The sequence below is a fragment of the Rhinolophus sinicus genome, chromosome 16 (genome assembly GCF_057876585.1).
Source record: "Rhinolophus sinicus isolate RSI-liver-muscle chromosome 16, RSI-T2T, whole genome shotgun sequence".
NCBI lineage: Eukaryota > Metazoa > Chordata > Mammalia > Chiroptera > Rhinolophidae > Rhinolophus > Rhinolophus sinicus.
In genome coordinates this window covers 105,544,678-105,566,751 of record NC_142516.1, presented here as the reverse complement: position 1 = coordinate 105,566,751, position 22,074 = coordinate 105,544,678, and the positions used below count along the sequence as shown (strand labels likewise).

The 22,074-nt window shown below is 37.2% G+C and overlaps 1 protein-coding gene across 2 annotated transcripts; it reads left to right on the top strand.

Moving 5' to 3' along the window:
* The first annotated feature begins 5,728 nt into the window (after nucleotides 1–5,728).
* Nucleotides 5,729–21,553, top strand: SPRYD7 (SPRY domain containing 7). 2 transcript variants are annotated; one of them, XM_019748066.3, is made up of 5 exons: nucleotides 5,729–6,050; nucleotides 10,505–10,621; nucleotides 12,671–12,837; nucleotides 17,528–17,630; nucleotides 20,676–21,553. In XM_019748066.3, exons 1-5 carry the CDS (start codon nucleotides 5,945–5,947, stop codon nucleotides 20,771–20,773), a joined length of 591 nt encoding a protein of 196 aa, XP_019603625.1. In that variant the 5' UTR covers nucleotides 5,729–5,944; the 3' UTR covers nucleotides 20,774–21,553. The 2 variants fall into 2 exon arrangements, with proteins under 2 accessions (XP_019603625.1, XP_074186027.1); XM_074329926.2 differs by lacking the exon at nucleotides 5,729–6,050 and adding an exon at nucleotides 7,593–7,662.
* The last annotated feature ends 521 nt before the right edge of the window (nucleotides 21,554–22,074 follow it).

The following is a 22,074-nucleotide window of genomic DNA, read 5'->3' as shown; positions in this document are numbered from 1 at the left end:
GGTTCATCTTGTTTGGGACTCTCTGCATTTCCTGGGCTTGTATGTCTATTTCCTTTGCCAGGTTAGGAAGTTTACAGTCATTATTTCTTCAAATAGATTCTCAATCCCTTGCTTTCTTCTTCTGGTACTCCTATGATGTGAATGTTGTTACGCTTGATATTGTCCCAGAGGTCGCTTAAACTCTCCTCATTTTTTTCTGATTCTTTTTTCCTTTTGCTGTTCTGATCAGGTGTTTTCTGCTACCTTGTTTTCCAAATTGCTGATTTGATCTTCTGCTTCATCTAGTCTGCTGGTGAATCCGTCTAGTGTATTCTTTATTTTAATTATTGTATTCTTCACCTCTGATTGGTTCTTTTTTATGGTTTCTATGTCTTTTTTTATGCCTGCTTTCTCTTTGTTGAAGTTGTCATTAAGTTTTGAACCCTGTATCTGGTAGTTGCTTGCCTCCATTTCATTTAGTTCTTTTTCCTGGAGTTTTTTCCTATTTTTTCATTTGGGATATATTTTTTTGTTTCCTCATTTTGCCTGTCTCTTTGTTTCTATGTATTAGGTAGATCTGCTACATCTCTTGCTGGGTAACCTTATGTGATAGGGGTGCTATGGGGCCCAGTGGCACTGTCTCCCTGGTCACCTCCTCCAGGTACTCCAGGAGCATCCCTTGTGTGGGTTCCGTGTGGTCTCCTATTATATTTGAGCATTGATTGTTGTTAGCATGTCATTGGGTGGGATTGATCCTCAGGCTGACTGGCTGTGAGGTTTGGCCATGTCCACAGCTTATGTGCTGCTATGCTGGGGGGCTTACCACATGGAGTGGGATTCACCCCAGCAGGCTCTGATGTATTTTGAGACCATTCTTTGTGTGTGCTGCTTGTGGAGCTAATTGGGTGGTACTCTTCTGTGGTCTGAAGCCAATCTCCATGTATGTTTGTTCTGGAGCCTCTTGTGAGGGACTCCAGTGCAGGTCCAGGTCAGACACTGCCTGTGACCAGTCTGGGACTACCTGGTTGAGGCTACAAAGTGATCAACAGTTGGTTGCTGCCTGTGCTGGACCTGGAAGCATGTGGGAGAGGCCATGATGTGAACTGAGGATGGCTGCTACCAGTACTAGGCTTGGAGTAGCTCCGCAAAACACCAGGACACACCAAGGCCCGCTGCTAGTTGCCAGCTCCGGCAAGATTCAGCTATTGATAAAGCCTTTTGCAGTGGCTTGAAAGTTGGGTGGGGTGGGGTCACAGTGGGTCAGCAGGAGGCAGCTGCAGAGCTGACCTGACCAATCAGATTCAGATTTGCCGTAAGTGTAGGGGGCAGGCTCAACACAGGAAAGATGGTTCCCATCTCCTGGCTGCTCAGAAGGAGGACCCCACACAGGGCAAATGCCAACTGTTCTCCAGACCACTCCCAAAGGCCACACTTCAATCTGCCCCCCACCCTGTATGGCCTTGCCGCCCCCTGAGTCACCGTCCCTAAAACGGAGCCCAAGGTAAATGCCTACAAGTGGGGTCTGTGAGTGGGCCATTTAAGAGGATGTCTGGGTTTCCTGCAGCCTTCCATCGATCTGGTCTTTCAGAATCCCCACTGTTTTTCACAGCCACATGTTGTGGGGGGGGTCCTCTTCCCAGTACCAGTACTCCAGGTTGGGGAGCTTGGTGTGGGGCTGGGATTTCTTGCTCCTCCATGGGGAACCTCCACAGTCAAACTAGCTCTCCTGATTTTCATCTGCCGTACAGAGGTTTGGGGCCAGCCTGTTTCACGTCTCCATCTCTCATCAGTCTTGTCATGGCTTCTTCTTTATATGCTTAGATATAAAACATCTGTTCAGTTAGTCTTCAGATGGTTCTCTAGGTTGCATGTTCTGTAATTTAGTTTTAATTTTGATGTGTTCACAGGATGAGGCAAGCCCAGCATTTATCTACTCCACCATCTTGGATTGATATGTTTTGTTTTGGACTTTTTAAAAAGCAGTTTTCAAATATTACAGAGTTTTATAAACTTTCACCAACAATTTTAAGTAGTCTCCCATTCCCTGTGACTTAGCATACTGATGGCCTACTAGTTGTGCCTAGAACTACCCTAACTTTACCCAGAATCACATCTACAATCATAGACACTCATGTCTTAACAGATGGAAACACAATAGTCCTTGCTCAACATTAAAATCAAGGTTCTGACAACCCCTGCATGGAATATTCATGTGCAGGACCATTACTGAGAATATAGGTTTGGAGGGATTGTAAATGTAAGTAAAACCTTATGAAAAACTCATAAATATCTTCACAAAAATAAAACCATAGACACTAAATGACATTGTACATATATTAAATTAGTAGTATTGGGTACATTTTAACTAATAATCCATTCCCGTCCTTGTTACTAGAAACATCTCAGGATCTCCCTCAAAATTTTAGTGAGATACTTATAATTTTGGTTGTTTGTATATACCAAGAAGTATTTTTTTCTCTGGTCCTTCTGCAAATGTGCATTCCCTTTTGATTTCATAATATGGAGATGGTGACCTCTTGCTCCCTGGCCCTAATGCAGTCCAAAGACACAGAATCTCTTGAATGTTTGAGATGCTTTGGGAAACTTTTATTTGAAATATTTGGCACAGCTAAGTGTTTTCCAACCTCTCTTCCATAACACCAGGTTATGTAGCCTTATCTTTGGCCATAGAAACTTGGTACAAAACACTTATCATCAGCCCCTTGAAAACAAGTTACAGGCTTTAAGTACCCTCTGTACTACTGGACAAGGAGTGTTAATCCAAGGACTAACTACTTTCCTTCATCTTTCATTTCTTCTGGGAATGCAAACCCTACTTTGGTATGACCCTTTTCCTTTTTTTTTTTTTTTTTAAATCCTCAATGTGTCTTTTTCCTAATTATTATAGTGTAGTACTTAGACTCTAAATTGGTGAGGAAATGGTATTTAGAAGTGTACTAGGACACTCATATTTTGAGTAAGAGAACTTGAGGTTGGGGAGGGATCACAGAACTCCCTTGGGTTTACAACAGCCTGTTTTGTCTTCCATGGAAGGGAAAGAGATTAAGGTATAGTTCTTCCAAGTTGAAAGTTTTTGGTAAATCACATGTTTTATTCCCTGGGATCTTATTTATAGAGCACTTGCTATTGGCTTCTTTTTCTTTCTTTTCAATATTAAAAAGTTCTGCTTTACTCTCTATTATTGTTTTTCTGTACCTCTATTAAATTCCTTTTTTTCCTCCATCCCATCTTCTCTTTCTTTCTTAATGTCAGAACAATGTATTGTCCAAGTCTCCAACCTGGCTTAACTGTTTTAGTATTTGAAAATACCATGTATCTTTTTTCTTTAGAGACACACTATGAAGGATACCCCTGTGTTCGATGTTGCAGCTAACAGAGCAGAGTGGTTGCAGTGGAAGGCTCTCAATGTTATTTTTCTTATTTTTGGTTGTTGAATGTAGGTGAAATACTTTATAGTTTAGCAAATCCAGATTAAATTTAAATGTCAATTTCAGAGATAAGAGATGGAAACAAATAAAAATTAGGAATTCATTCTTAAATGTAGTACCTTAGGGAGGCAGCTTGTATATCAATCAGCTAAGAACACAAAAACTAGAGCCAGACTGCCTGGGTTTGAATGCAGTGTCATCTCTTTTTGACTGACTTTGAGCACCATTTTAATCTTTTCTTTGCCTCAGCCTCCTCATCTATAAAGTGGAGGTTGTTTTGCTACATGGGGTTGTTACAAGGATTAAAATAGTTTCTAAAAATAACTTAGAATAGTGCCTGGCAATAGTAAGCACTACACAAATGTCAGTTACTCTTACTTAAAATTATAATAATGAATAAATCGAGGAACCAGAAACATTTTTAGTTTTTAGAAGTATGAGTTGTTGTTTTTTTTAATGCTTCTGGTTTTTTAAAAAATCACAAATATGGTTTGTATTAACCTAAGAAAAAACTTTGGCATAATAATTGATTAATGAGTTTTTAAGAAAGAAACCATTTGTATGACCCAGTAAGTACAATGTAAAGTTCACTAACAGGAGATGTCTGGCTAGCATAAAAACTATTAAAGAAAATCCTGAGCATGACATTACACTCAACTCGGAAACACATGCTTTACATTATTGTCCTATCAGTTTTTGGGTTCCTGGTGTATGTCGCTGAAGCAGACAGACCTTTTTTTTTTTTTTTTTTGGTAAAGTAGTCATTCTCAGTTATTGCTTTTGACTTAGATAAACGACCTTCTAACTAACTATTGGGAAACTTTGTAGGCTTTATTTGTGATTGTTATTTAAAGTGATAGCTGTGAAAGACTGTCAAAATATCTTCAGTGCTGTGCTTTTCAAAAAGAAAGGATAATTCCTTTGAAAATTATAATGAAAGGATAATAGAATCCCAGATATAAGAAGGAATAAGGTCTGCCAGCTCATGGATGGCATTCATCTGCCAAGACAGGGAAGTCCACTTTAGGAGCTAACCGGTTTTGCTTGCTTCACACTGCTGAGTACACTTGAGTTGCTACAATGGGGGCAAAGGGCACTGGGGAACACTCCACCAGATAACTTTTCTAGCCAGGAAAGACTATGGCAATTCTGCCCCTACAGTAATGGCCAGTTCACAACCATCTAATAGTCTGGCTTTTCATTGAAGATGTGACTAACCTAAATGACCTGAATGTTTATTATACATTTAACACATGTACTACTTTAAATCATATTTCTGAACAAATATTTTACCTTATAACAACTAATTTTATTTTATTGTCTATACATGAGTTATGGCAGCTGTAGCCAATATGGAGATTAATGAACCATACAAAAATAAAGTGCAAATCTGCATTTTGAACCGAGAGCACCTTTAAGAGGATTGTGGCATGGATCACAAGAGTTAGATCTTCAGAATTTGAGAGGCAGCACGATCTGATCGGGCAAACACAGGTTTAGGCATCATACTGATGGCCTTTGAATTCCATCTTGTTTATTCATCTGAGGCTACGCAAGTTATTTAATCCCTCTAAGCCTAATTCTTCATCTATAAAATGGGAATATCCACCCTGAAACCTTTCAAGAATCCAATTAGATACGTATGTGAAAGAGTGCCTGCCTCACAGACAGGCAGAAACATTTTCTCTCCAACATTCTATTCAAGTCTCCCCTCCATCCCAATGGTGGGGGGAAGCGGGGGGGAAACTGGAACACCAACACTTCTCAATAATAGTCAAGGATTTCAGTGAAAGAAAATTCCACGTGTAAAATGTTACCAAGAAAGTACTTTATAGACAGTTTATAGGCATCCACAGTGCAATCACTAACAAGTATTATTCGTGGGGCCTGTACGTCTATTTAGGATTTGGAGAAATTCTTCAGAAACCAGCCACGGTAGAGGGAGGGAGGCTCTCCGTGGAGGCCAAGTTCTCCCAGCCCTGGGCGTGGGAGTAGCACCTTGGGGTTCTTTTTTATCAGCTCCCACTCCCCTAGCCTGATTTGTTTCTGTCAATTCATCACTAAAGATAATGTCGAAGTGGGAGGGGCACTGTTTTTAAACACAGCATCCGAGGACCCCTGAAGTGCGCAGAGAACGCAGACACCAACGCGGCCCTTGAGGTGCACACGCGAGGCCGCACGAAGGGAAAACGACCGAGCGCGCAGGCGCATGCCGTCCCCGGCCTGGCATCCCGGCCGTCACGCCCCGCCCCGCCCCTAGCCCCGCCCCTAGCCCCGCCGTCCTCCGGGCCCGGCCCCGCCCTACACCACCGGTCGATCCTCCGCTCTTCCGCCCAGGCCAGCTTCACCTCAGCCTGCGCTGCGCCCTCCCTGCCTAGGGCGTCGCTGTACCGGCCTCCGCGCTCCACACGCACACACCTCCCGTGCTCGGGCGGGGGCGGTGTCGCCGCGGTGTAAGGGCGACAGGCGGCAGCGGCAGACGCAGAGGCAGAGGCGAAGTCGGTGGTCCCTGTGTGATGGCTGCCTCGGTGTTCTGCTGCCTGCGGTGCTGCAGAGATGGCGGGACAGGGCACATTCCTCTGAAGGAGATGCCGGCCGTGCAGCTGGACACGCAGCACATGGGTAAGGGCCCTCCCTTCCCCAGACCCAACGGCCCACCCTGAGTCGGGTGCCTCCGGCTGGTCGGGGGCAGGGCGAGGCTGGAAGGACCACTCGCGGCCCTGCCCCGCGGGGCGCCGCCCCCCGCTCCTCCCCCAGCGACGTTGCCCTGACCCCATTTGGTCTCGCGGATCTCCTCCAGACGCCAGGCGACTCCACCTCGGCCCGGTTCCTTGTTCAAGGCGACGCAGCCCTGTCAGCTCCTGTCATCGGGAGATGGGTGTGTGGACCTACCCATTTTCACAGCAATGTCCTCCGAGCTGCCGCCTCCTGAGACTCCTCACGTGTCCCCAGGCGAGGGGCGTGGGGAGTGCTCTGGTGCTCCTCCTGCAGTGCCCTGCTGCCGAGCTCCAGTCAAAACCTGCACCTTTTCAAGGGCTTATGGTCTGATCACCTCTCCTTCCGCCCTGACACTTTTCTCTTTAGCCCATCATTTATAGGTTGAAGCTTGTTTTATTCGAAGTGATTTTTCTCTCACCTTACAAAGTCAAAACAAGGCAAATTGCAGAAGGCTGGAGTTGCAACCCTGGTCATAACCTGACTTTTCAGCTAAAACCTCCCATTGCCCGACTCCTCCTTAGTCACGGTTAAAGGTGTTGTAATTTAATCTGACTCGCCTCCTCCCATCAGGTCAAGCGATTGCAAAATAAAACAGCACTTTGCTCCTTTGCATCTTTTCTCTTCCTCCCAGTTTCAAGTGATCATATAACTTCTTATCCATTAATTACGTTCTTCCTCTTCCCTCTGTAGCCTCTTTCACCACCATATTATTTCTGTTCTTAGACTTTTCCCATCTAGTTCCCTGCTTCTGGAGTATGTTTCTAGGAGAGATTTCCCACTATATTTTAGTTAGAGTACTGTCTTTTTGTGTATTCTATTCTAGATATACTTATGTATTGTCGATTTTTCCCACATCTCTCATTGGCTAAAGGACAATACATTGAAATAACAAAAGCAGTTCTTAATATTTATAGCAAAACCCTCTCCTGCCCACATTCTTTATAATTCTGGAAACACTCTGCCCATTATACTTTTATATTTCTATAGCATAGACCAAACCCCAAATGTGATAATTGTATACCATTTTGCACCTGGGTATTTATTCTTAATTCACGGATTTCCCAAGTGTAATACAGACCCTTAGTACATAAATATATCTGTATATGTATATGTATACTTCTTTAAGTTATTTCTTATCCATCTTTTTTAGACCGGGATGTTCAAATCCTAAAATTTCCCAGAGAAAATGTTTCCATTCATTTATTCACTCAATTGATACTTATTGAGTAACTATCCATCAGGTGGCAGGCATTGTTTTAGGTGCTGGGAACACAGTAAGGGAAGACCATATTTAGTTCCTGGAGCTTATGATCAGCTTTAGCTCTTTCTGTCTCCTGCCAAATGCAGTTTGCTCTTTTAAGCATTTCTTTTCTCTAGTCGGTTCTCAGTGAAAAGCTGGGCAGTTGTACTCATTCCACTATGTTCTTTTTCCAAAGCTGCCCAGCAACTTTCAGTAGAATAATGTCATCCTCAAACTCTCTACCTGCATGGACATTTTTTCTTAACCTATCTTCTGGTAAGTTCACATTCTTCAATCACAGAAGAAACATGATTTTAGAAACTGAGTAACATGAAAGAGAGGAAAGGCTTGTGAGTTAGGAGTACCTATATGTATCAAGTATAAATTCATCTGAAGTTGAAAATATGAGCAGCATACTGAGCAAGTATGCATGGTTTGGATATGTGAAAGGTTATATTAGATAACCTAAAGAATGTGATTTTTAAAAAAATAAAATAGTCTGTGCATTTCATATCCAAACTAATGCTCTCTTTCAAAGTTGTCACTTACTTTGGTGATGCTGCTTAAAACCATTTTGGAATTCCTCTTTTGGCATAGTGTTTGTAAATGTTTTCATTTTGCCATATCTTCTGCATGTAATTGTGAAATGACTTTTTAGAAATGAATGTCTTCCAATGTAGCTACATTGAAAGGGATGCCACTCATTTGGAAGTGTCTAATGTTTCTTAAAACATGCTCTTGGGCTGTGTTCATATGTGTTCTGACTGTACTCAAATTTGCCTTGACTTTCTAATTAATAAAACAACATAAATCCCATATATCCAAATATAGGATATCTTTGTACTTAAAAAAAAAAAGGAATAAGCTTAAAATAGTTTCCTAATGATTCACAAACACTCCAGAATGTTCCCTGAATATATTCATCTTTCTATATAAAACATCTCAGTACCTAGAAGAATGTCTTGGAGATAAGAAATGATAATGAAGTTAGAGAATAATACCATGCTCAGAGTTGGTACTGTGGTTTCAACTGAGAGTAGCCTGTATTGTATTGAGGGTCTTCTGATACTTCCGTTAACTTAGCACCTTAAGATGATATCCAAGATAGTAAGTTACCTACTATACAAGCTTCTTATTAGAAGGTTTTAGTATGTTGGGAACCACAGAATGTTGCCAGTGAAGAAAAAGAAAATACCATTTATTTGCATAATTCTTTGAAATGTGTTTCACTTAGGATGCTTTCAGTTACAAGTAGTAAAAATTACAACTCAGAATTGTTTAAACAGGGAAGGAAATTTATTGGTTCACATAACTGAAAAAAATACAAAGGCAGCAGGAGCTCCAGGAAAGACTTTGCTGCCAAGAGTTTCTTTTCGTCTGTTTCATTTGCCTTCTGCTGCTTATTCCTGAAGGCTGGCTTCCATGGTAACTTATAGCCACTCCCTGGGCTTCCTCATTCCGGTCCAGCACGAATGAGAGAGTCTCTTTATCCCTACATTTTCTGCAAAAGTCCTGATTGTAGTGGCTTAGGTCATATAACCGTTTTTTCACTCGATCACTGTAGCCAAGAAATGTGGAATGCACTGATTGACTTTCCCTGGGTCAAAGCTGTACTCCTGAAAAGACTGAGTCAGCTTCCTTGGAACTGTTTTGATCTCCAGAGAGAAGTCTGTTGGGAGAGGGAAAACAGATGCTACATGTCCACTGCATAGTGCTTAGCAGAGCATATTTACTCATTCATTTCTGTATCAGTTGTTTGTTAAGCATCTGCTAGATGCCAAGCACTACATGGTCTTTGCCATCAAGGAGGAGCTGGGCCCTGGATGGTCTCCAGTTGAAATTGCTGGAGGTATATTTTGTAGCCAGATGTAAATTATTTATAAAGGTACTTTCTCAGAATTTGAGGTTTAACATGTATAATGAGAAAAAAAAAATGGATGCTGATGAATTTTTAATAATTATATAATAGGATCTCTGTTTTACCTTATTTAAGGGAGAGTGTCTGTGATAGAGTCTAAAATTTGGAATTGTAAGAGTCTGAAAATTTTGCATTTCTCTTACGTATTTGTCTCAAATAATTTTTATTTAAATATGACTTCAATAGTGAGTTAATGAGAGAACTGCCTGCTTGTTAATACCTCTGGTTACTATCCTCTAGTTTTGTTTCACCCCCTCTGAAGGAGTCCCATACAGTTCTAATAGCCAGATCTGCTTGGCTCGTGCACTTATTACCAGTGAAACGGTGATACTGGCCACGGATCTTGGGAGTCACGTGCCTTGGTGTTATGGGATGTTTCTTACATATTAGAATTAAGTCTCTTTATGTTCTCTGATATACATTCTTTCCTAAATCAAGGTTTGGAAAATAATTGGTATTGGGGTCAAATTATCAAGGGTTTTACTCACTCTCATCTATCAAATGTTATTTGAGCCTAAACTAAGAATTTCCATGAGAACAAAAGGCGTTAATGATGTCAAAAACCTTACTTACATATTTGCAATATAATTGACAGTAGCTATCTTATAAACATTTTTAAGATCCTAAAATTATCATGTTTCAGTGTCAGCTATTTCAGGAACAAAGATTCCTTTCCATATTCCGTGTACTCTTCACTTCTTACTTGACTAATGCACTAGCTTAGTACTTTGTACCTAGTAGATAATCAGCCAGTTTTTAGTATATTGTTTTAATTCATTTGGATTGAATTGAAAATCATACTAATTTACCAAGGTTTCTAAGTGTTTATGTTTTCATTTAAATGAAGAGATTTATGAAATCATCAAACTGATTTATTGGCTAAAAATTGAAGAAAGTTAGCCTGTTTCTATTTTTAAAGTATTTTAAATATTCAGTATAATTCTGAATTACTACAGCTTATTTGAAACTGCATAATTAAATAAGATTTCTTGCTACAAATGAATATTAAATGTATAAATGTTCTTTTTGAAAAAATAATGAATTAAATATTTAAACAATTTATCACTATTTCTATATTTCCAAGTACATGTAGTATCCCTGTTTTTTGTAGACCAAGAGTTAAAAGTGAAACAGAAATTAACCTTGATTATTGGATAAGAAAATACAAAACTTTACACAATGTTTGTATTTTTTGTTTAGGAACAGATGTTGTTATTGTTAAAAATGGAAGAAGAATATGTGGAACAGGAGGTTGTTTAGCCAGTGCACCTTTACACCAAAACAAAAGCTACTTTGAATTCAAAATCCAGTCCACAGGTTGGTATAATGGTACTTTACTATTAAAAGTCCTAAACGTTCTAAATATTAGGAGTAATTCTCAATATACAAGAAAGATTAATGAGGTAAAGAAAACACACCAAGCTCTTACCCAGAAGCTATTTTCTTCTACCCCTTGTGTGATTCTGGTTTAATTAGTTAATTTAGTTAAATTAGGCTCAGGTTTCTCATGTATAAAATGGGATTACAGGAGCTTCCTGCTTCACATGAGCTATATTTATGAAAGTGTTTTAAAGGCAGGACATACTAGATCAATGTATGGCACTAGTGTTATTATTAATGTCATTAATTATTAATGGAAGCTAGGTGTACCATTTCATTTGGTTGAGTATATAAGGTGTAGACTCTCGCTATTTTACCTTAGGATAATATCAATTTTATGATCCTGAGTTTTTCTCTTACCTTATCTTAAAATCCTCTGATTCAGTGTCATCTGAAGAGTCAGCAGATTTAGAATTCTGAAAGAAGATTAAAATCTATGCTTCTCTTTAAAAATTTATGGAGTTTCTTGAGTTGTATAACAGTTCTACTTGAGTATTATAATTAGTATAACAATTAGTTAACTTGTGGCAGTATTGAATATAAGGAAACTTTTTTTTAAAGTTTATTATAAAGAAACTTCTAGTGAAATACAGCATGAGTAACCATAGGTACAACGTAGGAAACTAAAGTGGAGTAAATTAATCCTACTCCTACCCAACTAGCTTGAATGATATAAAACATTCTTCGGAGGCTTGTTTTCTAATTAGTTTTAAATACTGATTTTTCTTGAGTGAGTGAAATAAATATAAACTGCCCTCCATTCCATTCTTTTATAAATTAAGCCACTGGCTTCAAAGTCCCTGGTTACTGAAATCTTCTGAAGTACACCACCCTTTTCTCAAGAGAAGCATATATTTTCTTGAGCCTTAAAGCTAACACAAACTTTGATGTGGATTTTCTGTTACACATGATAACCTCAGTGATACCCTTGGATCGAAGTGCTGTTGGAGTTTGTAGCGTTGACCTCTCAATGAAAGCTTGAGGCAATTGTACCAAAGTGTATCACAGCATGTACAGTTCTTTAGGAGTAAGGAGATTCCATAACTGTCTAGAACTGTTGTCCTGTGAAATTAGCTGTATCACCTCTTGTCACTCTTAAAATTGTCCCACTTTGGAGGTTAAATTATATAGTCAAATTATTTAGGACGACAAGACAGTGAAGTTTCAGACATGCAGCTGTGTGATGGTCTCACTCAATCCAGAAAAACTGATTGACAACATGGTCTTCAAATCTTCCTCCATTTATAGAATTTGTCCTAACTGATTTTGCTAAACACTGGGAAGGAAATGGTTTGAGACAAAATCCAGAGATCCAGGTATTCTGTTTGGCTGTTAAAAGAAGAGCTGCTTGCTTTACAAGTCAGCTTAGGCCTAAAGGTTTTAAATTCACTGACTTAAGGTTGGATAACAAAGTGATTTTACACTTTACCAATAATTTTCTCCTTTCCATTATATTGACCAAGTCATATGTTATTTGTCAAATGTTACAGATGCAAAAACTAAACACACTAATTTCTCACTTCTCAAAAGTAGTGCTCGAAATAGAACCCTAGGCCATTTAAATTTAATGTGTATGTTTTAAAAAACTTTTTTTAGAGAAGAAGAATAATGAAAATAGCTAGTATTTTAAAATATTTACTCTGTGCTTTACTTACCCATATTTTTTAGTACTTACACCGTTCCAAGTGCTTTCCTTGAATTATCTCACTATATCTTGTAATAACCTTGTGAAGTAAGTACTGCTGTGATCCACAGTTCACAGGTGAGGAAGCAGAGAGAGGTTAAGTAACTTACCCAAGGTGACATAGGTACGTCAGGCTTTCAGTCTAGGCAGTACAACTTCAGGGCTCACTCTCTTATATCCTAGGCTGTACTGTGTCTGTAGAAAACATAGTATAATTTGCAAACTACCTTTTAAAGATATTTTAAAAAAATATTAACAAAAAATAGTTCATTATATTTTAAAGAATATCATTATATTTTTAGGAATCTGGGGTGTTGGCGTCGCAACTCAGAAAGTTAACTTGAACCAGATTCCCCTTGGCCGAGATGTGCACAGTCTGGTGATGAGAAATGACGGAGCTCTGTACCACAACAACGAGGAGAAAAATAGGCTGCCAGCCAACAGCCTTCCACAGGAGGGAGATGTGGTGGTAAGCTTTCTTTTGGAGCTGTCTTACACTGTAAATTAGTAAACTTGAACTGTTTTTAGTATATGTAGTTTTGCCGGGGAGTCTGGTTTGAATTCCAAAGCACCGGGATTAGATCTAATAAGGTGGTACATTTTTTTTTATTAGTTTCAGGTGTATAAAACAACGTACTAGACATTTGTACCCCTCACAAAGTGATAACCCACCTCCCCCAATCTACTACCCCTCTGACATCGTATACAGCTATTACAATACTGTTGACTGTATTCCCTATGCTGTACTCCACATCCTGTGACTATATATAGTATATACTCGTATATAGTTATAGTTGACATTCAGTCTTATTCTACTTCAGCTTCAGGTGCACAGTGCAGTGGTCAGGCATCTACACAGTCTAGGAAGTGATCCCCCTAATCAGTACCCCTCTGGGACCCTATATAATCTTTACAACATTATTGATTATATCCTCCATACTGTATTTCATATCCCTGTGACTATATTGTGACTAAGGTGTTACATTTGCAAAGAGAGCACTTGGTGTAGACACTGCCACCTTACCTAACTGCCTTCTTTCTAGAGCTGCCGCTGGCCAGGGATATCAGTATGAACCCTTATTTCCACTCAGGAAAATTAATGACAGCTTGGCTGCTGATCAATGTTTCCTGCTTCTCTCACATCAGAGAAATCTTGGCCCACAGAAGTTTGCTGACTCTTATATTAGGAAATAGTAGGTATTTGTCCAGCTAGAGATCTCTTAGAGAAAAGTTTTGACATTTATTACTTAATTTGTTATGAACTTCTGTTAAAGAATTTTAACAGTACTTTATCAGGAGTGTTAGGTCCTCCTTAAACTTAATCTTAATTAAACTTACTTCACTTTCAGAACTCTTCAAAGAAATGGACTCGAAATCCTAAGGCTTTATTAATCAAAGCCGCCCTATTGAAAATGTAATCTTTTCTGTCTTTTCCAGATACTTCCTCTCCTACATCTCATATGGTGTTATCCGAGAACCTGATACACTGAGTTCAGGCTATTAGCTATTGATTGAGAACAGAGTTCTTGGGTCTCCTTTAGCAAAGGTGCCCTTATACACAGAACCATGGGTTCCTGGCTCTGGTACCAAGTACAAAGGAATGTAAATAACAAGGGAAAGTTTCTGATAATGAGATGACACAGACAAGGTAATTCAGGTCATTGAATTAAAGAAACACACAGTATTTTGGAGAAAAGAAAGATGTGGAAATTAAGATTTTTAATTATGGTCTGATCTCTTTTCTTCAATTTAAAAAATATGAAGAACACTTAGTTCTTAAGTAGGTAAATTGTTGAAAGTTTTTTTTCCTAAATTGACTAAAGAAAAAAAGAGCTGAAAGGCATAAACTATTTTTAAAATCTGCTTTTCCCTGTTCTTCCTTTTGAATAGTTGGTTCTGTGTTTGTAGATCATTGCCAGATGTCTGTAATACAGAACACCGTTATTCAAATGGTTTTCTTGAAAGAGAATCTTGAAGTCAAGTTGATGCTGTCAACCTGTTTATACTAAAAGATGAAATTCAAACATAAGAAAGGATAATCAGTAACAAATGTTTTCCTTTGTTTATATACTAAACTTCTACTGTGCATTATTCTTGCCTTCCTCTTTCATGCACTGAGATGACTGATACCAAAATTGACAGATTTAAGAATGTCATTTTTAGACAGTCAGCATTATTAAATTAGACTTTGAGTTCTCATGCCCATTTTATAAAAGGAGGACTAGAAAAGGTGAAATGTATGCATAATCAAGAAAAGTAAAACATTACCACATTAACTTTATCTTCCTAATTCAAACACTTGAGAACAAATTTCACCAAATTGCTGACTGTGGCCTAGGAAAAGTAGAATGGATTATAAGACAGGAAAAACATTCTCATATGTGTAGAATTTCAGTCATATACCACTCTCAGAGGATAAATCAAGAAAAATAAGCTTTCAGCATCCAACCAAATGATTATATTCATAGTCATCACACAGTACCAGTAGGACCTACAGCAGCGCTAGGAAGGCATACCTGAAGCAGCTTATGCATAATTTTTCCTTTCATAAGCAGTTTTGAAAAGTGCAAGTTACATTCTAAAATTGCATTTTTCAGTTTAATTCCAGAGAGGTTTGATAAACATTCAAGGCAATAATAATAGCATATACTTGCATAGCATTTATTATGGGACAGGCACTGTTTTAAGTGCCTGTCAGAGGTTAAACTATTTCATCCTCATTAATGACCCTATGAAATAGGTAGTATTATTATCACATTTTACAGATTAGGAAGAGTGAAGTAACTTCTTGTATGGGGTGATCCCAGGGTTTTAACACAGGCAGTCTCATTTCAGAGTCTGTTCACTAAACCTGCAAACAATTATTGATAAATGCATGATTATATCAAATCAAACCTAATTTCTAGATCATATAGAAGGACAGATTAAGTTAGAATATACTTGAACTAAATGCTGCTGATGGGGGCTGGGGTTTCTCATCCTTCCTCACTTCTTTCTCTGGTCTTGGGGTTTTGTATCCCCTGGAGGCTTGGGTTTACAACTTGCTTGCAGTAGGTTATGCTGCCACCAGGTGGTGGAGACTGCCTGGATGACAACCTACTGCTCTGAACTGTTCCATTTCCTGTAGTCCTATAAACAGAGTAACACCCTTGGTTTTTTATTTATGTAACTATGTTTTTGTTTTTTAAATAAAAACATACCTCTTTATTAAAAAAGCGAATCCTAGCCATCAGTTAGCTTTATTATTATATTTAAATACCTAAACTGAAATGAAATAAAGGCAATCTGTTTACCTTTCTCAATATTCCTTTTTTTTTTTTCATTGGGGAATATTAAGGAACAATATTTTTTTCCAGGGCCCATCAGCTCCAAGTCAAGTCACTGTCCTTCAGTCTAGCTGTGGAGAGCACAGCTCAGCTCCAAGTCCAGTCGCCATTTTCAATCTTTAGTTACAGGGGGTGCAGCCCACCATCCCATGTGGGAATTGAACCGGCAACCTTGTTGAGAACTCTAGCTTTAACCACTTGAGCCATCCGACTGCCCCAATATTCCTTAACTATCAATAAATCATTGTTTAACCCTTACTTTGCTAAGATTTGAAGAGAATATTTAATAGCATTTAGCATATTGATTTATGTGTGCCTTTGATGTCTTAACTGGAAAGTGAGTGAGTTAAGACTAGATCATCTATCTGTAAGAGCTTTTTCTACCTCTTAAAAGCTTATAAGTTGATCCAGTCAGAAATCCTTGAAGTGGTTGCTTTTTGGTCAATGAGGATTTCTCTATTGAAAATTTTCTGCTGTTTATTTTTAATTCTTCCAAGGAAAGCTCTCTTTTTGTCATCAGCTATTATGTAAAGTTTTAAAGAGAGTTTTACAAGTTTAACTTTAAAATTACATGGCAATTAAGAATAAGTATTCCAAATTAAATCCCAGCTCTGCCACTTCCTAGCTATACAGCCTTAGGTAAGTTATTTAACCTCTTGTGCTTTGGCTATCTCATCTGTAAAATGGAGACAATAATACCTATCTTACTGTGAGGAATAAATGAGTAAATATGAAGTGCCTAGAATTGTGCTTCGTATGTAATACAGGCTATCTAAGTGTTTTCCAGCATCTTAATAATAATAATTGTTATTTATTGTGATTTTCATACCACTAATAATGTACAAAGTAACATTTTTCATCCCAAATTGTTCTTTTCAAAATCTTTTGAGCTCTGGGTTTTTTTTATTTTTCAACTTGATACTAATTATAAATTACAGTTGATCCTTGAATATTGCAGAGGTTAGAGGTACCCACTGACCCCCTGCACAGTAAAAAATCCGCATATAACTTTTGACTCCCCCAAAATGTAGTTGTCCCTCAGTATCTGCCGGGGAATTAGTTCCAGGGCTGCCCACGGATACCAAAATCTGTGGGTGCTCAAGTACCCTGTACAAAGTGGCGTAGATCACACATACAGTTGACCCTCTGCGACTCCCAACAATGGATCGAAAACAGTGCAGGTGTTTATTGAAAAAAAAATCTGCCTATAAGTTACCTGCGCAGTTCAGTCTGTGATGTTCTAGGGTCACCTATATATTTGATTGTAAATACCAGCTTTATCTTAGTAATACACTTGCCATATATGAAACCCAGGTAAAGAAATACAATATTATTTCTTTTGGGAAATAAGTTGTATGCGTATAAAGATACTTCTTCATGACTTGAAAACAGTGACAGGTAGCAAGCCCTAATGGTGAAAACTTCGCTATTTTCCTCCCTTGAGATAACATTCTACATATAGAAGTAGTGTTTCTGTATGAGTTTAAACCATCTCTCTGTTCTCAATATGCAGTAGTTATGTCATCTTGAATATTCAAAATATAAACTCCAGATTCTCTAAATATAATACTAGAATTTAAACTGATATCATTTGTTTTACTTCTAATGTAGACTCTCGGGATTTTCATCTCCCTACCCACACACACACATCACCAATCTTTTTAGCTCAGTTCAAATAGAATTATACCAAATTGTAAACTGTAATGAAAGCTCTTGTGACCCTTTGTTTAATTTTTTGTGTTTCTGTGCTCTATAATCAGTGTTTTCTGACTGTTCACGTTTTTATGCAACATTTACATTTTTATCGTTTTTAATATTTTCTTTTGTTCCTAGGGTATTACATATGACCATGTAGAATTAAATGTATATTTGAATGGAAAAAACATGCATTGTCCAGCATCAGGTATACGAGGGACCGTGTATCCAGTTGTTTATGGTAAGCTAAAGTATTTCTAAGTATGATTAGATATGTCTTAACTTTTGCTTGGCATTTCTCGTAACTTTATAACTATCATGCAGAAGTCTGGACACATTGTTAATAAGGACTTTTTTATAGGAAATGTACTCACTAGGATATCACAGTCCTAATTTGTAGGACTAAGGAAGGTTTTTATTCCCAATAAAAGGTGTATAAGTACTATATATGTTCTATACAAGTGTGTCCTCCAAGAATTGGGTTACTTAAGAGATAACCCTGTACCACTTAATTAATTTTTATTATAGAAAATTTCAAACACGTTTAGAAGTAGAGAGAATAGTATAACGAACTCCGATATATCCATCACCTGTCTTCAAATATTTATCAGTTTATAGCCAATCAGGTTTCATCTACCCCCAACACTACTCCTGTTCTTCCCCTCCCCTCCTTGGATTATTTTGAAGCAAATGCCAAATATTATATCATTTTATTCATAAATATTTTATGTGTATCTCTAAAAAATAAGGTATCTCTCTTTAAAAAAAAAGAATAGCCAGAGTGCCTTTATCACTCATTCTGCTTTATTTTTTGTTATCAACTGTAAATCAACAGGTATATGATTTTGCTGCCTATGGTTTTAGTAGATATAAAAGTATTTTCTCATTAAACTACTTTATTTAAGTTCTTAGATTTGAGCCGTAATAATAAATAATTAGTAGGTTTTTGTAGTACTTCCCTAGAAATTTAGCAGTATTAGTGAGGACAGACTGGGGTGTCAGAAAAGTAAACAATAACAAATAGGAATATTTACTAGTGTGGTAATAACAAAAGCTTTGCTTTTTAATTAAGGTTTTTATTAGTCTTCTTTCTCCTAAAAAATACTTTTCAATGATTTTACCTTCTGTGTCTTTGCATGTAAAAGTATATTTTTAAACCTGATTTAGGTTAGTTTTCTTTCCATATTGGGCAAGCCTAAAAGCAATTCTTTTATTTACTTAAATTAGGAAATGTAGCTTAATATTCAAAATACTTTAGCCTGAGAAATGAAATAAATATAGGTAGAATATATTTATTTATTGACTGAGTTATACAAATGAGTAGCATATAAAATTGTTACTTTAAATTGTTTATTTGATTCAACATTATTTTTAACATAACAAAGTTATACATAGTAAATTATATATAAGTATATTTTATAAATTGGAGTTGATAAATCAGCCCAATTAAGCCAAATATTTTAATAGTCTGACACTATCATAGACTAAAAATAAAACTTAAGTTCCCTTACCCTTTGTCCTCCATCCCATCCCTAATCGTCAATCAATCCAGCCATTCACTTTGTCTGTTCTTACATCCAACCTGTGGAGAGAAAATGCTGTGGAACACTGAAGAAAAGTGTCGTTGCAAAGTTATGACTTCCAGTGTAATCTAAGCTCTCAATATTTTTTGGCAAATTTTTTACATCTCTAAATATTCCAGAGACCAGCATGCTTCTTGAATTCCCTGCTTATTCTCTGCAGACGACCGTGCCCTCTACTTTATAAAGAAACAGGCTATCAAGAGTGAATTTCACCTTCCCTTCCTTACCCTCCTGAAGCTTTTCTGGATCGACTCCAATCTTGCCTTCTTTCCATCCCATTTCAGAGGAAGTGTTACCCTTCATGTTCAAAAAATCTCAGTCTGTAGTCTAAATTTCAAATACCCCAAATCTGGGACTTCACTTTCTCGGTTATTTCATCTATATCCCATGTCATCAACCTCTCTCTTCAATGCCTATGAACATTCCAAGTCATTCTCATATGAAAAATCCCTCCCTTAAACTCGTACCCCTCACTAGCCCTGTGCTTACCCTTCTCTGTATGGCTGCATTTCTTACAGAATTGCCCACACCACTGTCTTCACTATCTCTCGTTTGTTCTTCAACCTGATTTGGCTGCCTTCACCACCACTTCACTGAAACCACCCATTACAATCACTAGTGACTTTAAAGAATGTCAAATACAGTATACTTAACTTGTTTTATGCACTTACTATGAAATATAAAATATTTAGTAATGTTCATTAAATATATATGTGCAGTTTAACAAATGGCTATAAGGTGAACACCCATGCCATTACCACAGTCAAGATAACAAACATCACCCCTAAAAGTTTCCTCCTGCTCACTTACAATCCTTGCTGCTCACCTTTCCCAACCCGAGCCCCAACCAGGCAACCACTGATCTGCTGTCTGTCACTATAGATTATCTTGCATTTTTAGAGTACACTGTAGGTAGAACCATACAGTTTGATTTTCTTTTTTTCTGTCTGGCTTCTTTCATTCAGCCTAATTATTTTCAGAGGCATCTATGTTGTAATTAAGTAACTCAGTCATTTTTATTGCTAAATAGCATAGTTTACTGTGTGGATATATCACAATTTGTGTTTCCCTTCACTTGTTAATGGATTTGTAGGTTGTTTCTAGTTTGGGGACATTAAAAATAAAGCTGTTACAAACTTTCATGTCCAAGTCTTTGTATGGATACATGCATTCATTTCTCCTGGGCAAATTCTGGTAAAAACATGGAGATGCTGTGTAAGAGCTGGAGTCTAGTTAACAGCATTGTATCACTGTTGCTTTTCTGGATCTGACACTGTATTGTAGTTATGTAAAGTGTTACCATTGGAGACTGGTATTATTTTTGCCACTTCCTGTAAATCTATAATTTTGTTTCAAAATGAAACTTTTAAAAAAGTAGTACATCTTAATTGCATAAAATTTAGGAAATACAAGTTGGCAAATAAGGAAAAAATGAAAACTATCCATAATCACACCACTTAGAGATAATTATTAATACTATTTTGATGTCTATCCTTTCAGTGTTTTTGATAGATAAATTTTGTTTTTCATGGTGGCTGTTTTTACCCAGTAGGATCATGTTTTGTAACCTGGACAGTAGATGTGTTTATTCTTCTTGCCTATTGGTATTATGGTATTATGGTAACAGTTTATTTTATAATTATGTATTCATTCAAATTAAGGTGTTTGCTTCTAATTTAGTTTCTTTCTTTTTCTATCTCTAGTTGATGACAGTGCAATTTTGGATTGCCAATTCAGTGAATTTTATCATACTCCTCCACCTGGTTTTGAAAAAATATTATTTGAACAGCAGATCTTCTGAATGCATTTGTTTTTGAAACTTGTATCTCTGCACTATTAAAAGTGTTTACCATTTAATAAAGCTTTAACTGACCTATAGACGAAAATATATTCTTAAAAATATGCTTGTTAATGTTGTTTAAGCAATGTATACCACCTGGAAATTGTGATTTAAAATACTCAATGTTTTGTGATACGAAATCGGCATTTTGGGCAGTTTATTTAATTCTTATTTAAATAAATATATGGGTTTGATTATCAGTATTAAGGGGAAATGTGTATATAGATATTTAAAAGGGAATCTTTCTTACATAAAATATTTGTTTTGGTAGAGATATGGAGTTGGGTGAGTTTTTGTCATTCTGAAGTTTAAATCTCATTAACTATTTTAAGTCTGCAGTCCAGTAATTTTGTGTCTCAGTGTCCTTTTCTATATTGTGTAAAAAAGTGACAGAAATTTATGTTATTGGCAACTTCATTTTTAGCAAGTTATTTACTGTAAAATGTATACTTTTCTTAAAATTTAAATTATTTTGTTTGTATGTCATTGCTTTTGATTTACTTTACGAAAGGAGATAAATGTTTTAGTAATTGTTTGACTATTTTGTTGAAGACCATTAACCTTTTAACCTTTATCACTTCAGTACCAGAGTAAGTAATGGTTGATTGGTGATATAGTGTACACTGGCAGACATTTAGAATAGTATGATGCTTTAAACTTAAATGTAAATGAGATTATTCTTTTAAGCACTTTTATTTGTGTTTTCCTATAAGGAATAATAAAATAATGGTAATTAAGGAATATTCACTACTGTATTAAATACATGTTCTTCCTGTTCTGTTAATTATACAGTAAATTCATGTCATCCTGGATTATTTCAGAAGTTCAGAAATAAGTGAATCCTCTTCATGACCCATACCTAGTTTTCAGTAAGAATCCCTGTCCTTTAGTTTACCCTACTAACCTGAACCAATCACTGCACACATCTTTGGTACAGTCTCCTTTTTCAATCAACATGCAAGGGGGCATACATTTCACTCCGTTATCAATGAGGGAGCAGTATGTTGTACTAGGAAAAGAGGGGCATTAGAATCGGAGATCTGAATTATAGTTTTGCCACCTAATTCCATTATCCCCTCTGGTGAGTTTTTCAGTCTCTCTGAGCCCAGGTTCCCCATTTATAAAAGGAATAATCACACTTGCTTGATAAGAGTATATAGCTAGTTATATGAGGTAATATATATAAAACACCTTAATCATCGTAGGCACTTAATAAATGTAGCTTCCTTGTTGACTCTAAAGCAGTGGGTTTGGTAGTGTGG

Excerpts from the sequence above, each read along its gene's own strand:
- SPRYD7 (XM_019748066.3), top strand. The coding sequence starts at position 5,945 with ATGGCTGCCTCGGTGTTCTGCTGCCTGCGGTGCTGCAGAGATGGCGGG. Across the intron at positions 12,838-17,527 it reads CACAGGAGGGAGATGTGGTG|GGTATTACATATGACCATGT; the intron begins GTAAGCTTTCTT and ends TTTTGTTCCTAG. Across the intron at positions 17,631-20,675 it reads CGTGTATCCAGTTGTTTATG|TTGATGACAGTGCAATTTTG; the intron begins GTAAGCTAAAGT and ends TTCTATCTCTAG.